At 51.6% G+C, this 17,216-nt stretch overlaps 1 protein-coding gene across 5 annotated transcripts in view; it reads right to left on the bottom strand.

The window, feature by feature from the left end:
* B4GALNT3 (beta-1,4-N-acetyl-galactosaminyltransferase 3) overlaps positions 1-12,203 on the bottom strand; it is a 116,712-nt gene extending 104,509 nt beyond the window's left edge. For 2 of the 5 annotated variants that reach the window (XR_016213438.1, XM_051850758.3), the window contains exon 1: positions 11,618-12,199. Coding sequence is in view for 4 of the 5 variants with exons in the window: in XM_051850758.3 (XP_051706718.3) it covers positions 11,618-11,783 (166 nt within the window). In the remaining variant the exon portion in view is untranslated. Of the gene's footprint in view, positions 1-11,617 lie in introns of all 5 variants that reach the window. The other 3 variants (XM_008259851.5, XM_002712782.6, XM_089304452.1) reach the window with 2 other exon arrangements.
* Between the last annotated feature and the right edge of the window lie 5,013 nt (positions 12,204-17,216).

The raw sequence follows: 17,216 nt of genomic DNA, 5'->3' as shown, positions 1-17,216 counted from the left end.
GGTTGCTCCTCTGCCAGTCCAGCTCTCTGCTGTGGCCCGGGAAGGCAGTAGAGGATGGCCCAGGCACTTGGGCCCTGCACCCACATGGGAGACCAGGAGGAAGCACCTGGCTCCTGGCTTCAGATCGGCGTAGCACACCAGCCGTATTGACCATTTTGGGGGTGAACCAACGGAAAAAGGAAGACCTTTCTCTCTGTCTTTCTCTCTCTGTCTAACTCTGCCTGTCAAAAAAAAAAAAAATAGGAAACTAATTTTTTAAAAATAGAGGAGGAAAGGCCGGCGCCATGGCCCACTAGGCTAATCCTCCGCCTGCGGCGCAGGCACACCGGGTTCTAGTCCCGGTCAGGGCACCGGATTCTGTCCTGGTTGCTCCTCTTCCAGGCCAGCTCTCTGTTGTGGCCTGGTAAGGGAGTGGAGGATGGCCCAAGTGCTTGGGCCCTGCACCCACATGGGAGACCAGGAAAAGCACCTGGCTCCTGGCTTCGATCAGCGTGATGTGCCGGCCACAGTGGCCATTGGAGGGTGAACCAACAGAAAAGGAAGACCTTTCTTTCTGTCTCTCTCTCTCACTGTCCACTCTGCCTGTCAAAAAAATTAATTAATTAATTAAAAAAAAAGAGAGAAGAGGAAAACATCACCTTCATTCTACAAAACCCATTTTAAAAAATTTTAGGGGGCCAGTGCTGTGGTGTAGTATGCTAAGCCTCTGCCTGTGGTGTGGGCATCCCATATGGGTGCTGGTTCATGTCCCAGGTGCTCCACTTTCAATCCAGCTCTCTGCTGTGTCCTGGGAAAACAGTGGAAGATGGTCCAACTACTTGGGCCCCTGCACCCACGTGGGAGACCCGGAAGAAGCTCCTGGCTCCTGGCTTTGGATCAGTGCAGCTCTGGCTGTTGTGGCCAACTGGGGAGTGCACCAGCAGATGGAAGACCTCTCTCTCTCTCTCTCTCTCTTTCTCTACCTCTCCCTAGCTGTAACTCTGCCTTTCAAATAAATAAAATCTTTTTTAAAAAATTTAGTTTACTGCCCTCCAAGCCCTTGCTCAGCAGCCTGGCCCTCAAGAGGCTCTCCCAATAACCTCACTGGAGCTGCTGTGGAAATTCGAGCCCGGGGACTTCCACAGCAAAATACTGTAAAATGCTGCACGAAATACGATAAACTTCCTTTTACTTACCTCGTTAAGTCCTCCATAAAGTAAGGGAAATCTTCAAGGACCAAAAAATAAAGAAGTGGAAAAGCCAGAGCAGCCAGCAGAAGCTATCACTATGGCAGCCTCTTTGTTGGGGACAATCAACAATTTTAGACAACAGATTACGATAAAATATATTATAAATCATTAAATTTATAAATCAATAGATTTATTATTATAAATCGAAGACCAACATAGTATTTTAAAAGGGACCCAACAGGGGCGGAGCCAGCATTGTATAGTAAGTAAAGCCATTACCTGCGATGCTGGCACCTCATATGGGCACGGTTAGAGTCCCAGCTGCTCCACTTCCATTTCAGGTCCCTGCTAATATGCCTGGAAAAAGCAGATGATGGCCCAAGTACTTGGGCCTCTGCACCTACATAGGAGACCTGGAAGAGGCTCTTGGCTCCTGGCTTTGGCCTGACCTAACCCCAGCTGTTGTAGCCATCTAGGGAATGAACCAGCAGAGAAATTTCTCTCTCTCTCTCTCCCTCTCTCTGTAACTCTGACTTTGAATAAATAGATAAAAGGCACTGAATAGGAGGGGTGGTTTAGGATAGCATCCCACATCCAAGTGCCTGGGTCTGATTCCCAGTTCCTGACTCCTGTTTGCTGCTAACACAGACCCTGGGAGGCAGCACTGATGGCCCAAGTAACTGGATTCTCGCCATCCACAAGGGAGACCTGGATTCAGTTCCAGGCTCCCTGCTCCTGGCCTGGCCCAGCCTGGGGACACTGTGAGTATGTGGGAGTGAACCAGCGATGGGAGCTTTCTCTCTTCATCTGTTTGTGTGCTACTCTATCTCAGCCTCAAATTAAACAACAAAAACAGATTAAAGGGACCCAATGAATCTGAAATGCAATCAAATAAATCTTCAAAAAAATAGAGCCACTAAGTGAAAAGTATAAACCTCTCTCTCAGTTTCTCTCCCACTGCCTTTTGCTGATGCCATTCACCAGGGCTGGGCTCCCCGTCTCCATCTCCTTTTCCCCAGGTTCTCAGCCAACACAAAAGGAGAACCAAGAATGAGAACATGTATCGCCTGCAGACCCTGGTTCAACAGGCTATCCTCAACATCCTTACTCCCTCCGTCAACCTTTCTCTTTCTTCCTTTTGCTCTCAGCGCCCCGGTTTACATTCTACAGCAGAATGCCCAAATACACCTGCAAGTATTTGTGCAAATGAGGAGCTGGTGCTTAAGCACAAACGGGAGACACACGATTCTTGCTGTTTAAGTAAACACTGAGACACAACAACTTGGGTCCAAGCGACAGGAGTCCAGGTGTGCCTAACGGAGCTGCCTTGCCTGTGCACCCTCAGTGACACCATGATTCCCTCCCCTAGCCCCACAGGCACCCCAATAATCAATACACGGAATCAAAGTGCCTTTTTCTGGGAGCCCTCCACAGACACATTCTGGCCAAGGTAAAGATGACTGGGTTGTCCTCAAAGGCCAATGATCCGTAACAGTGAATCACGCTGCGTGACTCTCTGGGTTCCCACCACTGCCAACGGTTGAGCCAGCTGTGGTGTGAGCAGGGTACTGAGACAGTTGGCTGGGGGGGAGGGCGTGAATGAGCACATGCCGCATGCGTTCATCTGAACCATGGGTTGGCAGGCAGGGCAGCAAGGAGGGGGTCAGAGGATCTGTAAGAAGATCTCAGCAGGGAGCCCTTTCATCTTTCAGGCACCTCCGTGTATGGAGACCACATTGTCAGAGATGACCTTGGAGGCCAAAGTGGCCAGAAGCCCTGGGATAGCTGCCACCTCTCGGTTCAGGACACAGTGTCTTGAAAGACCAGAGCCAGAGCCAGAATGTCTAAGACTGATTGGCTCCTTAGGGCATGAGAAGAGTTCCAAATCTACTCCTAAAGGAGGCATCCCCTTCCAAAGCTTATGAAACAAAGAACAGGGCCCATGGTCAGTCAGTTGCGAAGCTGGATTTAAATGGAGGTAACTGCCAGGCGATCTTCCTCCAGTCCAGAAACCCCAAGTGTGCTCAGAGGCAATGCTGCAGAGTGGCAGGCTGCCATTTCCCCCTGGCTGTGCTTTCCTGCCCTGGCATATCCCCCAGGCACCTCCCATTCCCAGGAATGGAGATTCCTGGCTCCTGACCTACCCATGCAACCCCCCAAGCAAACTTTTGCCTGGGGAGGGGATGGGAAGGTGAGCCAGTCGGTTCTGAGCATCACAGAGTGAGGAGTGTGCATGTGGGAGCAGGTGCTACACATGGGTGGCCCTGTGACTGCTGGGGACTGAAAAGCTGCAGAAGCACTGGCAAAGGAGCCAGCTGAGGGCTCTGTTCACTCTGCCTGCACAGCCATCCTCCAGGCCCTACCAGGCTGTATGGGAACCAACAGGAGTGCCCAACATGCACCAGGCTTCTATTAAATCTAACTGTCCACCAACTAGGTAGTGGGTTCACTAACTCTTGTTTTTTCTTTTTTTTTTTCATTTATTTATTTTACAGGCAGAAAACATCCATCCACTGATTGCATTCCACAGATGCCCTGAATGGTTAGTGCTGGATCAGGATGAAGTCAGGAGCCTCCCCTGGCAAAGTCTCCCATGTGGGTGGCAGGAACCCAATTACTTGAGGCATCACCACTGCCTCCCAGGGTCCACATTAGCAGGAATCTGGAGTCAGGAGCCAGAGCCAGGCATCAAATCCAGATATTCCAAAATGGCATGCCAGCATCTCCACTGCTAGTCCAAATGTGTAGCTCCTTTCTAAATCTTACTTAGTTACAAGAAAAATTCTACAAGGCGGGCATCCTAACCCCATTAGCCAGATGAAGCATCTGAGGCTTAGAAAGGAAGAAGCACCTTCTATAAGGCCTCACAACTGGTGAGTAACAGGGCTTGGATTTGAATCCCGCCCTGCCTTCAAATTCCACAATTTTTTCCAGGAACCATCAATGCTTTTCATTCCATTCAATCCCCACAAAAAAGTAAATCCTCCACCAACATTTTTGCTTTAATTTTTAAAATGAACCACCTCTGCAGCCACTCCAGATTTGCAAAATAAAAACTGAAAAATACACATCCCTTAACTTGCTGGATTCCTTGGTTGGCCAAGAATGTCACTTCTCTATTCCCACCCTTACCTTTATTCTTTTCCCATCCATGGGCCCTCCTCCTAGGACTTGATGACACAAAGAACAATTTTACCTCCTATGAAGTACAATGCAAGCAAAGCTTCTGCCATACAACAAAAAACATAGCTGAACAGGAAAAAATGGGTGGGCAAGGCAAGTCTCTCCCTTGAACCCATTTTATTAGCTGTTAATAAGGGGACTGAATTTTTCATGTTTATGACAGGCCAGACAGTAGTCACAGATATTCAGGTTCACAGTCTCGCAATAGGTGTGAGAGAGTCTTCTTCTAAAATCTTTGGAAGAGGGGATATACTTGTATGACAAATGTGATCAGAAGTATCAGTGGTGGAGCTGGCGCTGTGGCGCAGCTGGTAAAGCCTCCACATGAATGCCAGTTTAAGCCCTGGCTGTTCCACTTCCAATCCACCTCCCTGCTAACAGCCTAAGAAAAGCAGCAGAAGATGGCTCAAACACTTGGGCCCCTGCCACACACATAGGAGACCCAGATGAAGGTCCTGTTTCCCACTGGAGTGCCTGGGTTCCATTCCCGGCTCCACTCCTGATTCCAGCTTCCTGCTATTGTAGACCCTGGGAGGCAGCACTGACAGTTCAAGTAATTGGGTTTTTGCCACCCACGTGAGAGACCTGGATTCAATTCCTGGCTCTGAGCTTTGGCCTAGCCTGTTCCCAGCTGTTGTAGTCATTTGGGGAGCAAACCAACAGACGGGAGCATTCTCTCTCTTTCTTTCTCTCTTTCTCTCTCTCCCTCTCAAGAAAATAAGCCAAAAAAAGAAAATTTTTTTTTAAAAGCCAATAATAAGGGGCCGGCTCCATGGCATAGTGGGTAAAGCCACTGCCTGTAGTGCCAGTATCCATATGGGTGCCAGTTTGAGTCCTGGCTGCTCCACTTCTGATCCAGTTCTCTTTCATGGTCTGGGAAAGCAATGGAAGATGGCCGAAGTCCTTGGGCTCTGCACCCACATAGGAGATATGGAAGAAGCTCCTGGCTCCTGGTTAGGATCAGCTCAGCTCCAGCCATTGCACCATTTGGGAATGAAACAGCGGATGGAAGACCTCTCTCTCTCTCTCTCTGCCTCTGCCTCTCTGTAACTCTGCCTTTCAAATAAATAAATAAATCTTTAAAAAACAATAATAATAGGAAATTAAGCTGTTGGTCAGAATAAGGTTTTTTTTTTTTAAGTTAAGATGTAAAGGCCAGCACCGCAGCTCAATAGGCTAATCCTCCACCTGTGGCGCCAGCACACCGGGTTCTAGTCCCAGTTGGGGCGCCGGATTCTGTCCCGGTTGCCCCTCTTCGAGGTCAGCTCTCTGCTGTGGCCCAGGAGTGAGTAGAGGATGGCCCAAGTGCTTGGGCCCCGCACCCCATGGGAGACCAGGAAAAGCACCTGGCTCCTGGCTTTGGATCAGCGCGGCGGCCATTAGAGGGTGAACCAATGGAAAAGGAAGACCTTTCTCTCTGTCTCTCTCTCTCACTGTCCACTCTGCTTGTCAAAAAAAAAAAAAAAAAGTAAAACATTAAGCATAAAACTAAAAGTTAGGGGCCGGCAGCGAGTTAATGCCCTGGCCTGAAGTGCCAGCATCCCAGCTGGGCGCCGGTTCAAGACTCAGCTGCTTCACTTCCTATCCAGCTCTCTGCTATGACCTGGGATAGCAGTAGAAGATGGCCCAAGTCCTTGGGCCTCTGCACTGGTGTGGGAGACCTGGAAGAAGTTCCTGATTCCTGGCTTTAGATCAGTGCAGCTCCAGCCGTTGCGGCCAACTGGGGACTGAACCATAGGATAGAAGACTCTCTCTCTGCTTCTCCTCTCTCTCTGTGTAATTCTGACTTTCAAATAAATAAATAAATCTTTTAAAAAAAAAATAAAAGTTACAAGAATAAAAAGAATAATCATTTGTACTCACCAAGCAGCACTTTTTAGAACCTGAAGGCTTTGCTCAGAATATACAACACACTCGTTACATACACTGTTCAAACTACACCCACCTCCTCCAGTGGCATTTTGTGTATCAGCTAACATACAAATCTATTAATTACGCAAGTCACATAAGACTTAAGGAGGATTTTCTGAAAACTTTAAATACATGTCCTGCCTCATTTTAACCTCATCATTTTTAGATACAGGAAAAATGTTTGTGGGAAATAAAAGGGTAACTTTTGAGACCAGCGAACTTGGGAGAGAACTAGACAGTGAGCAGCGACTCCAAGAACATACTCTAGGCCCCCTTCCAAAGCAAACTGGGCTCCGGCGCCTGCGCTGCGCTGCTTTGCTCCATAAAGCTCAGCACTAGAGGGCAAGACCAGGCTCTATGGCCTGGAAAATTACTGCAGCGCACCTACCAGCCTCTCCCAACACCAGCACAAAACGGGTTGTTTCAGAAGACCTTGTGCTGCAAAGCAGTTAAAACCATGCCGGGAACAGCTCCCAGGACAGGGAGTGGCAGGCAGCTCCAGCACCGCTGAGCAGGGCAGCTTGGACCTCAACTGACACTGAGGCTGCCCGGGTGGGGGGCAGGACCACGACGGCAGACGTGTTGCTGCAATTCTGCTGGCCACCTCAGGACAGGGACTGACGAGACCCCGGAAAGGAGAGCTGCCCAACACGTGTGGCGAGGCCTCCCATCAAATGCTGTGCTTCTGGGGCATGCAGTGGTGGGCCCAGAGAAAACACACGGAGCAAAAAAGCACCCTTGTGTCACTATGTTCCTAAATCTGTGTATATGAAATACATGAAACTTGTATAACTTAAATAAAATTAAAGCAAAATAATAAAACAATAATAAATAATAAAACAAATAAAATAAAATAAAAAAGCATCACTGGCCAGTTCTTACCTTTTTCATTTGTATTCAAAGGCCATTGTTGTTTATATGGATTATGGTACCAGGAATGAGAATTCCTGGGTGCTATTCTTGGATCAGCCACTGATAAACAGAGTATCTGCCAGTGGAAAAGATCAGGTGCTTTGAAGTTCAGAGCTGACCATTTATAGCCAGTAAGTACTTACTTGAGTGCCTACCATGTACCCAGACTTCAATACCGATTGGGAGATACCCGCAGCAGCCAGGTGACCAGCATTTCAGCGTGAAGAGAGGGAAGTGGGGCACTGGAAACAGAGCCCAGCGTTCTATGGGGAAGGGAGGCAAGGCCAGCCCGGGCAGAGGAAACACGGCCTGGCCCACGTGAAGCTCTGTGCCTGCCTTTGCTCTGAATTTCAACCCTAAGCCACGCTATCCCTGCTCGGCCCACACATCTGTCTCATTTGCTTCTCCCTCTCTCCCTGCCTGCGTCTCAGATTACGGCTCTGCCCTGAGTTACCTCCGTTGCTGGAGGGATTATGTCCTTTCCCACTGGAATGGCTGTAGTGACCGGGGCACAAGTGGCCGCCTGACATCTGTGGGTGAGCCTTGCACAGCTCGCTCCAGTCAATCAGGAAGGGCAAGGGCCAACCAGAAGGATGTGGTGTCGGTTTAAGGCAGCCAACATCACCAATTAGTCCTGTGCTTGAGAGCCCTTTGGGGTTCAGCATAGGAACCTCAGCTGACATGGGAATACTCCAGCCCCAGCCTGGAGAGATCTACAAAGAGGTCAGAACACACTCTCTTTTTCACCCTGGTCATTGGCTGGCTCTGGCACCAAGCTGGTCCCAGCAGCAAGTCAACAACAGAGCAAAGAACCTAGAGACCATTTCAGCTCAGACCTCTGCCTTCAGGCAGAACCTTAGCTAATCCAATCTGAACAAATGGGTATGGCTTGTTAAAACCTGCCAGAATGGAGAATCTTTAACTTCCAATAATAGTCTGTTCCCAGGGCTGCTCTTTAACCAGCACATCCCAGGATAGCTGTATCAGTTACAAAAACATGAAAATACCTGGGTATGTGTTGGTACATGGTGACTGCTGAGGCCCTCTCGGTACCCTTCTATCCCCCAGACCGCCCCCGACAGTGTCATAGCCCAGCAGCTAAAGGGCTAATGCCAGGCACAGCAAGAAGAGACCTTCAGGAACTATTCCTGGACCCCTATTCCATCCCCAAAGTATTGTTTCATTCTACAATGTTAACCTATTCTAAACTTTTCAACGGCTTTCTGCGGAATGAACACCACGCTCCAAGCTTGTCATTCAAAGTCTTCCATAACACAGCACCAACCCTACATTCTCCTTCATAACCTCTGCGTCCCTGGCATTCCCACATACCATGTCCTTGATCTTAGTCTTTGTTGATGCTGCTCCTTTCGTCTGGAATAACCCCCTCTTTCTGCATCCATCAAAATCTTGCTGTAACTCCTCAAGGTCTCAAACGCCCCATGTCCATGAACTACTAGTGGAAAGGACTGTGCCCTGTTTCCAGGAGTGTCAGGGAAAGAAACCTCTAGGTTCGCCATTTGATTATTTTTATGCGGGCGCCTCAGCTGGAGAGCGGGGACGCAGTACGCTGGTTATCACATCTGAGTGATCCAGCACCATGCCCTGCGGGAGGCCTGCACTAAATAAGTACTTGCATCAGTCAGTGAGTGAGCAGCTCCAATTCTTTTATCCACGGGACCCATTTGCTACTTGTTAATGGTTTTGGTTGGCTGTTTTTCTTCGAAGCCACTCCAATTGTGGTTCTATCTTTTTCTACACACGGAGCCCAAATGGCACATCATGTGTATCTTAAAATACTGGGTTATTTCATGAAGATGAAGCAGGAAGCCGGCTCCCCTGTCATTACTTTCCCACCCCACAGCTTGCGAGCGTCGTCTCTCCATGCGCTTCTTTCAGCCGGATCAATGTGCCACTCACCCAGGGGCAGGCAAATGAAAGGTTCCTGGGGACAGGGCTTGGCCTTCGGATGACAGGAAAGCTGGTGGTGGAGTGAGTTGGCAGAGCTGGCTAGGAAGAGGGGCAGGGCGGCTTTTTGGGAAGCAGAGCCAAGATGGGGGCTGTGGCCAAAGCCTCCCAGCACAGCCCTGGGAGGGCCCATTTTACTGGCTGGGTTGCTGCTGTTGCCCCAGGGTGGCAGGAAGAAAGGGGAGCAGCCCCCTCCTACCTCCCTATCCCCCACTCTCCCTCCAGAGGCTAACTGAGCTGGCAGTAAAACCCCATGGGACAGGAGGGAGTTCTGATAAAAGATGTCCAGGCTTCTTAACAACAAAAAAGGATGGGAGTCGGAAATCACAACCACAATGTGAAGTTCATCCACGGGAAAATCATGGAAGGGGCAGAACTCGGCGGGAAGCCCAGTGCCTGGCAGATGGACTTGGAGGTTCTAAGAGACTGAGAAGATGAAACAAGTGACCCAGCAGGGCCAGGCTGAGCCTCTGGGTAAAACACACAGCACCACAGAAAAGCCTGTTCCGGAAGGGGAAGCTGCGACCATTTTTTCTAGAAAAGGTCCTTTGGGAAATGGAAACAAAAGACCAAGACAATTCAGGTAAATTCATGCAGGAGGGAGAGTCACCAGACCCAAGAACTGGCGGCTCAGGATGAGGTGGGCAACAGGAGCGAGGCGTGAGGAGCCAGAGCACGAGGTGGTGAGCCTGCAAAGGGGCTCCAGGTCTCGGAGGAGAAAGCACAGGTGAGGCAAAGGAAAAGCGGAGAAGGGGAGGAAAGAAGGTCACCGGCTTTGGGGCCACAAAGCTACTCTTTGCACAGAGGATCCCACCGACTATCACACACACACACACACGCACACACACATATACACACACACGATGACTTCACTGGGAAGGGGCATCCCCGGGAGGGCACAGGAAGCTCTCCCAGGCTTCCCCCCTGCACACACTCCGGCTAAGCTCCTCCACTGGGATCTGAGTGGCCAGGGTGTTGGAAGAGCAGTCACCTCATGGCTTTGGGGAGAAGAACAAGGCTCAGGGGAGGGAAGAGCCAGCTGTGGGAAGGCAGACTTTGGTCATCAGAAAGAACCCTCCTGTGCAGAGCTGGGGAACAGGCTAAGCATGGCCTTGCTCGTGCCGTGCTGGGCTCTCTGGTCCTGAGAAGGCTCAAGTGGCAGTGGGGGGGTGGGGGGTTCCACAATCTCAGGATCCAGACCAAAAGGGACCTGAAGATCTTCTACACCAAACTCCTCGTTTTACCTGCACTGCTGACTTGCTTTCTCCCGTGAGTCCCTGGCTAGTTAGTGGCAGAGCTAAGATTGGAACAACCCCCCCCACACACACACTCCTTTCCCAACTCACAGCCAGAATTATTGCCACTGCCAGAGTGAGCGGTTAGGCCATAAATATATATCTCCAACCTGAACCAGCTCGGTTTCTGTCCCTAGTAATTCCCTCTTCTTGGCCACAGGAGGAGGCAAAGCACCACACCCACCTCAGGGTAAAGGAGTTGACCCAAGCCCAGGGCAGCAATTTCATCGCTTGCGGTGGTCGGAACTTCCTGCAAGGCAGAAGCGCCAGCAGGGAAGCCGGCGCTGGCGCTTTGGTCCTGGGCCCCCCTGAGCTTGGGAAAGGAACCTGCGAGTCCGGGGCATTCCTTCACCCCTTTTCCAGCTCTCAAACTCATCTTTTACAGCCTCTGCCACCGACCGCCGAGAGTACACTGCAAATCACCTGGGACAGCCTCGCCCCCCGAAGCAAAAAAGGAAACTGAGGCATGCCGTTATTATCCTAGGAGGCAACTGAGGCACAGAAGCATTAAGTGGTCTGGCCAAGATAAAACAGAAGCAGGAATCCGGGCGCTGCCAGCCCACAAGTCGCCCATTGTCTCCTCGAGCAAGGTCTGGGGAGTTTGGCTGACTCTGCGGGGGTCCCAAGGAGGCTTCAGAAAACCAGAAGGAAGGGTGGCCAGGGCAGGAGCTGGGGTACCAGGAGGAAGAGGGGAGGGCTGCGTGGGAAGAGGGAGGAGAGAGGAGGCTCTCGGGGGGCATTGTTTAAAAGGCAGCCGTGAAGACGCGGCGGGAGGGGAGCCCGGGCGAGCCGGCCAGCGCGAGGTGGGCAAAGTTTGGGCCCCGCCGCGGGAGCGCGCCCCATCGGGAGGGGGTGGGGGTGCGGCCGGGGGCGTTCCGGACGCTAGAGTCCCGCCGTGCCGCAGAGCGCCTCTCCCGGCGCATCTCCCCCGGGGACAGGCGAGGATGTCCCGGCCCCACATGGCCCGGCGGGCAGGCCCGGACTCGGGGACTCGGCGCTGGGGCTCCGCGGCCGCCCCGACCCCCCTCTCTCCCCACGGAGACGCGGGGCGGCGCCGGGCACCTGGAGAGGAAACCGAGCTGGAAGCCGGGTGTGAGGGGGCGCGGCGGGTCCCCCAGCGCGGGCGCCCCGGGCTGCCTCCCCCGCCTCCGCGCCCGCCCTCAGCCCCGTGCTACTCACTCCGGTTCAAGGGGTTCCCGCCGACCTGCGCCGACGCCACCAGTTCCAGATACAGAGTCCAGAGCCCCACGGACACCAGGGCGAGCGCCAGCAGCAGCCGGAAGCGCCTCCGCAGCAGCTTGGCCGGGCGCAGGAGCAGCAGCAGCGCGGCCCGGGGGCTCCCCATGGCTCGGCGCCGAGGCGGCCGCCGCCAGCGCGGACTGCTCCGCACCCAGCCCCCGGCCCCAGCCGGGCCCAGCGCCGCGGGCGTCCCGAGCCCCAGCGCGGAGCCTCAGGGCTGCGCCGAGGCCACCGCCCCCGGCCGCTTCCCGGCGGGGCGCCGGCCCATGCTCGGCGTCCGAGGGTCCCCCGGCCGCGCGGGCGCCTCGCAGGTCCCCTCCGGGAGCAGAGGCGGCCCCTCCTCCCCGAGCGTCCTCGGCGCCGGGCTCCGCTCTCCGCGCCTCTCCGGTCGCAGGCTCGCTGCTTCCCTCCTGCGCCGCTCGCGCTCTCCGGCTACCCTAAAGGAGGCCGTCCCGGGTGCCCGCCCGCCCGCCTGTCCTCTCGCCTCGGCCAGCTCGGGCTCTTTCTCCAGCTTGGGCCACTACCTCACGCCCACCTGTCCCGCCTCCGCCTAGGCCCCGCCCCCGGACACAGGTGGGCTCCGCCCCCGAGGAGCCGAGCCGGGCGGGAAATGCCTTTCTGGCAGCCCCCGGGGCTGGGAAGGATGGGGCCAAGGAACGCGTACCCAGTATAGACCCGGTATGAGCGCGGTGAGCGAGGAGGCGAGCCGCTCTGAACCCCGAGCGTCCGAGTAGCTCGGGTGTTGCTCCGGGGCAGGTGAGGCGAAGGCAGGTGCTCCTTGCTGCGACACCCGAGGCACTGGCTTCCGGGCCTCTCCTTCCTTTGCAGCCCCCCAGGAAAGCAGAGGACACCTCAGTTGGGAGGCGGCGGACACGTGATCCTACCTTCCAGGCCAGATTTGAAGACCCTTGCTCTTCAGCCTTACCCACGCCTCCCAGAGGCACTGGGGGAGCTTAAGTGGCCCCCAGACTGGAATGGGAGAGGGTAATATGGGAGAGCTCCGAAGAAAAACTAAAAACAATTTTTAAAAAGAAAAAAGATAGTCACTGATGGAGTTGAAGATAACCAAGAGAGCATGTATTCCAGCTCTCTGCCTTCTGGCAGGTAAAGCCTCATTATCTGATTTAAATGAGATAATTAAGTTCCTTATGTTCCAGGGACAGAGTGAACTGCCCAAGGTCATTCAGCAGGTAATGCTGCAGATTTCGTTCCAACTCCCTCTCCTGGGAAAAAAAGTGTCAGGAAGCCATGGAGAAACTGGAGGCCCCACGTGTTCCAGAGGCAGGTGAAGATGCCTTGCAAAGTCTGCCTCCCAGATCCCAGTGCCCGGAGTCCCGGCTTCCCATCCAGCTTCCTGCTGATGGTCCTGGGAGGCAGTAGATTCTGTCTCAAGTGCTTGGGAGACCTTTGTGCAGCTCCCCAGCTTCTAGTTTCAGCCTGACCCAGTCTCAGCTGTTTTGGGCATTTGAGAAGTGAACAAGCAGATGGATGGTCTCTCCTCTCTCTCTCTCTCTGCCTTTCAAGTAAATTAAATAGACATGAAAAAACGTATTTCTGGACATTTTAAAATCAAATGTGTATCATGCAAATACTGTTCCAAGACAGAGATTTGCAGACTAGAGTGCTGTGTTCCTTACTATATATGTCACCTTTTATTTTATTTATTTAAAAGACAGAGAGGTAGAGCCAGAGAGAGAGAGGTCTGCCATTCTGCTGGTTCACTCCCCAAATGACCACAATGGCCAGAGCTGAGCTGATCCAAAGCCAGGAGCCAGGAGCCAGGAGCTTCTTCCTGGTCTCCCATGTAGGTGCAGGGGCCCAAGGACTTGGGCCATCTTCTGCTGCTTTCCCATACCCTGGCAGAGAGCTGGATTGGAAGTGGAGCAGCCAAGACTCGAAACAGTGCCCAAATGGGATGCTGGCACTGCAGGCTGGGGCTTTAACCCGCTGCGCCACAGTGCCAGCCCCTATATGGACTTTGAATTCCCTGTATTGTTATTTGGGGTCTTTGTTTAAAGATTTATTTATTTGAAAATCAGAGTTAGAGAGAGGTCTTGCTGGTTCATTCCTCAAATGGCAGCGACAGCCATTCAAGCCAGGTTGAAGCTAGGAGCCAGGAGCTTCTTCCAGGTTTCTCACGTGGATGCACTTGGGCCTAAGCACTCTGCTGGATCAGAAGCAGAGCAGCTAGAACGTGAACCAGGGCCCATATGTGATGCTGGCCTCGCAGTTGGAGGCTTTACCCGTTATGCCACAACACCCGGCCCTGTTTCCTTTTGTCTGCAACCACCTTAGCTGATAGCTCACTGGTCCAAAAGCCTCTCCTAAACTATTGTAGTTTTCCCTAACCAGCCCTCCTAACTCCCAGACTCTACCACTACCATTCCCCACCCCCCTAACCGCCAGCCCCTTCCCCCAACCCCCTCCCCCTCCCTGCCTCCTGTGCCTCCAGAGGCCTTTATAAAATTCAGTTACACATCCACACACCTGCTCAAAATACGTAATGGCTTCCCAGTGCTCACTCATTAAAATGCAAACTGTAAGTCTGGAATTCAAGGCCTTTGGAAACCTTTTGCAACTTTGTGTGACCATATGAAAGCTGCTCCAGCTAAAATGAATCTATTCACTGCTCTCCGACACATTTTCTTTTCTAGGCGATCAAATTTGACCCTTTCTCCAAGGCTCAGTCAAGCTTTCTGGGACTAGTGTAGTGCTGCGTCTGCCTCTCCTTGGTAGAATTGCCATGTGTCTCACTGACATGTTGAGACTTGCTCTGAGTGTGTCCTGTTTCCCCAGCTTTATTGCAGGGCTTCAACGGTGGCAGGCCCTTGCATCCTCGCGTGGAGTGCAAGGTCTGTTTAGCACGCAGCCAGGGCTGAAGATAAGAGTAGTGTTTTGAGCAAACATCCCCTGGAATGTTCCCTCAACTTCTTTAGCAGAAGGCGAATGCTTAGGACAATTCTCTAATGGTGGTCCCTGGGAAATGTCTCCGTGAGGTTCCAGAGCCATAGACTCATGCACTTCCCATGCTTCCTTTCCAAAAGTCCAAGATGAGCAACCGGGGTGTACAAACTTGGCTGAGTCAAGTGGGAAGGGTCATTGGGGGCAACCCAGCAAGGGGTTTGACTGAGTCATTTTCAGCATTTTGTCATGGAAACAGGTGGCAGCCCCATCCGGCTCTCTTCTGGAGACTGGTCCTCTTGAGAGAACTCACAAAATCACTTTATTGCACCAAATGCTCAAAGCTTCTATTAAGTGGGAACTGGGAGAGATATAAAGCAAGGAGCATGCTGTTTAGTCGAGAAGAGATTCCACAGGTAGAGAAATCTAATACTTTGGGGCCAGTGCTGTGGCTTAGCGGGTAAAGCTGCTGCCTGCTGTGCTGTCATCCCAAATGGGTACCAGTTCAAGTCTCGGATGCTCCACTTCCAATCCAGCTCCCTGCTAATGCACCTGGGAAAGCAGCAGAAGATGGTCCAAGTCCTTGGGTCCCTGTACCCACATGGGAGACTCGGAAGAAGCTCTGGGCTCCTGGCATTGGATTGGCACAGCTCTGCTGTTGCAGGCAGTTGGAGAGTGAATTAGCAGATGGAATATCTCTCTCTCTCTCTCTCTCTCTCTCTCTCTCCGCCTCTCTGTAACTCTCTTTCAAATTAATACATAAATCTTAAAAAAAAAAAAAAAACTGACACTTTAAAGACCAGGTTTCTGTTTCAAAGAAATTCAAAAGAGGAATGAGGTCACCTTGCACCTTTTAGTTTCCTCACTTTAACCGTTTTTCTTTTATTAACTAATTAATTAATTATATAAAGACAGAGAGAGAGAGTGTGTGTGTGTGTTTGTTTGCATCTGCTGGTTTATTCTCCCAAATGCCCACAACTGCATTATCCTGGGAACTCATTTTGTTTTTAAATTTTTTTAAATTTATTTTTAATGCAGAGTTACAGCAAAAGGGAGAGAGAGAGAGAGAGAGAGAGAGAGAGAATCTCCCAATTGCTAGTTTACTCCCCAAATGGCCACAATGGCTGAAGCTGGGGCTGGGCCAGGCCAAAGCTAGAACCTAGAAGTCCATCCTGATCTTCCACATGGGTGGCAGATCCAAACTTTTTTGGGTCTGCATTAGCAGGAAGCTGGAATCAGTAGAGTCAGTACTCAAACTCAGACACCCTACAGAGTTAGAGAAAGAGAGGCAAAGAGAGATCTTCCACCTACTGGTTCACTCCCTGAAAGATCCCAACAGCCAGGCTGGGCCAGGTCAAAGCCAGGAGTCCGGAACCCTATCCGGTTCTCCCATGGGTGGCAGGGTTCCAAAATCCTAGGCCATCTTTCTCTGCATTCTCAGGCACATTAGCAGGGAGCTGGATTAGAAGTGGAGCAGCTGATACTTGAACCAGTGCTCATATGAGATGCCAGCATCACAGGCAGTGGCTTAACCCACTTTTCAACATCCAGCTTCAGCCACAGCCCCTAGCCTAGAATGGCCCAAGGCCATATGGAAAACCTTGCACCTGAAAGGAAAACTCATTTCCTCTATGTCACCTGTGATATTTTGGGGACAGGCTCTGGTCTTTGTCTTGGAAGAATGTCAGAGTCAGGACAGGTCAAACCACAAATCACGGAATCCTTGCAACAGAGATGAACCGAAGCTTCCTAAAATGGACCAAGATTAGCACAGAGACCAAAAAAGTTCTGATGCGTAGAGAATTCAGAACGGAAGAGTGTACAGTGACCTATAGAAATGGCAGTAGAACTGCTGCAGCCAGAGCAAAACCAAAATTGAGGGGCAGGGAGACAGACACAGAGCTCCCATCCACTGGTTCAATCTCCAAAGGTCTGCAAGTCAGCAGCTGGGAAGCAACATAGGTTTCCTACGTAGTAGGGGCCCAGGTACTTGAACTATAACAGCTGCCTTCTATGGTCTGCATTAGCAGGAAGCTGGCATCAGGAGCTGCTGACAGGTACCAAATCCAGACACTCCAATGTGGGATTTAAACTGCTAGGCTGAAGACCCTAGAGTGATTCTTACTGTAGTTTACAGGGATGTCAAAATACACTAAGCTCCTGTGACCCCTGTGCCTCCCTTTCCGTTTCTTGAAACCCAGCATCTACATTGTAAACCAGCATCTTTGAGATTATTAAGCATTTTTACATTTATATTACATGTGGTTTTTGCTGTTTTTAAAGTATTTATTTATTTGAAAGTCAGAGAGAGGTAGAGAAGAGAAAGAGATTTTCCATTTGCTTAGTTCACTCCTCAAATAACTGCAATGGCTGGGGCTGTCCCAGGCTAAAGCCAAGAGCCTGAAACTCCAACCTGGTCTCCCACATGGGTGCAGGGTCCCAAGCACTCAGGCCATTTTCCTCTGCCTTCCCAGGCTCATTGGCAGGGAGCAGCTGAGTTGGAAATGGAGCAACTGAGATTCAAGCAGGTACTCTGATATGGGACACTGGCATTGCAAGTGGCATCTTAACTGGCTCCATTGTGTGTGTTTTATTTCTTTCGATCACATGAGAATAGCAGGGGAAGTAATCGCCTCTA

The sequence above is a fragment of the Oryctolagus cuniculus genome, chromosome 9, assembly GCF_051225735.1.
Source record: "Oryctolagus cuniculus isolate XC-2025 breed Fujian yellow rabbit chromosome 9, ASM5122573v1, whole genome shotgun sequence".
NCBI lineage: Eukaryota > Metazoa > Chordata > Mammalia > Lagomorpha > Leporidae > Oryctolagus > Oryctolagus cuniculus.
This window is presented reverse-complemented; position numbering and strand designations above follow the sequence as displayed.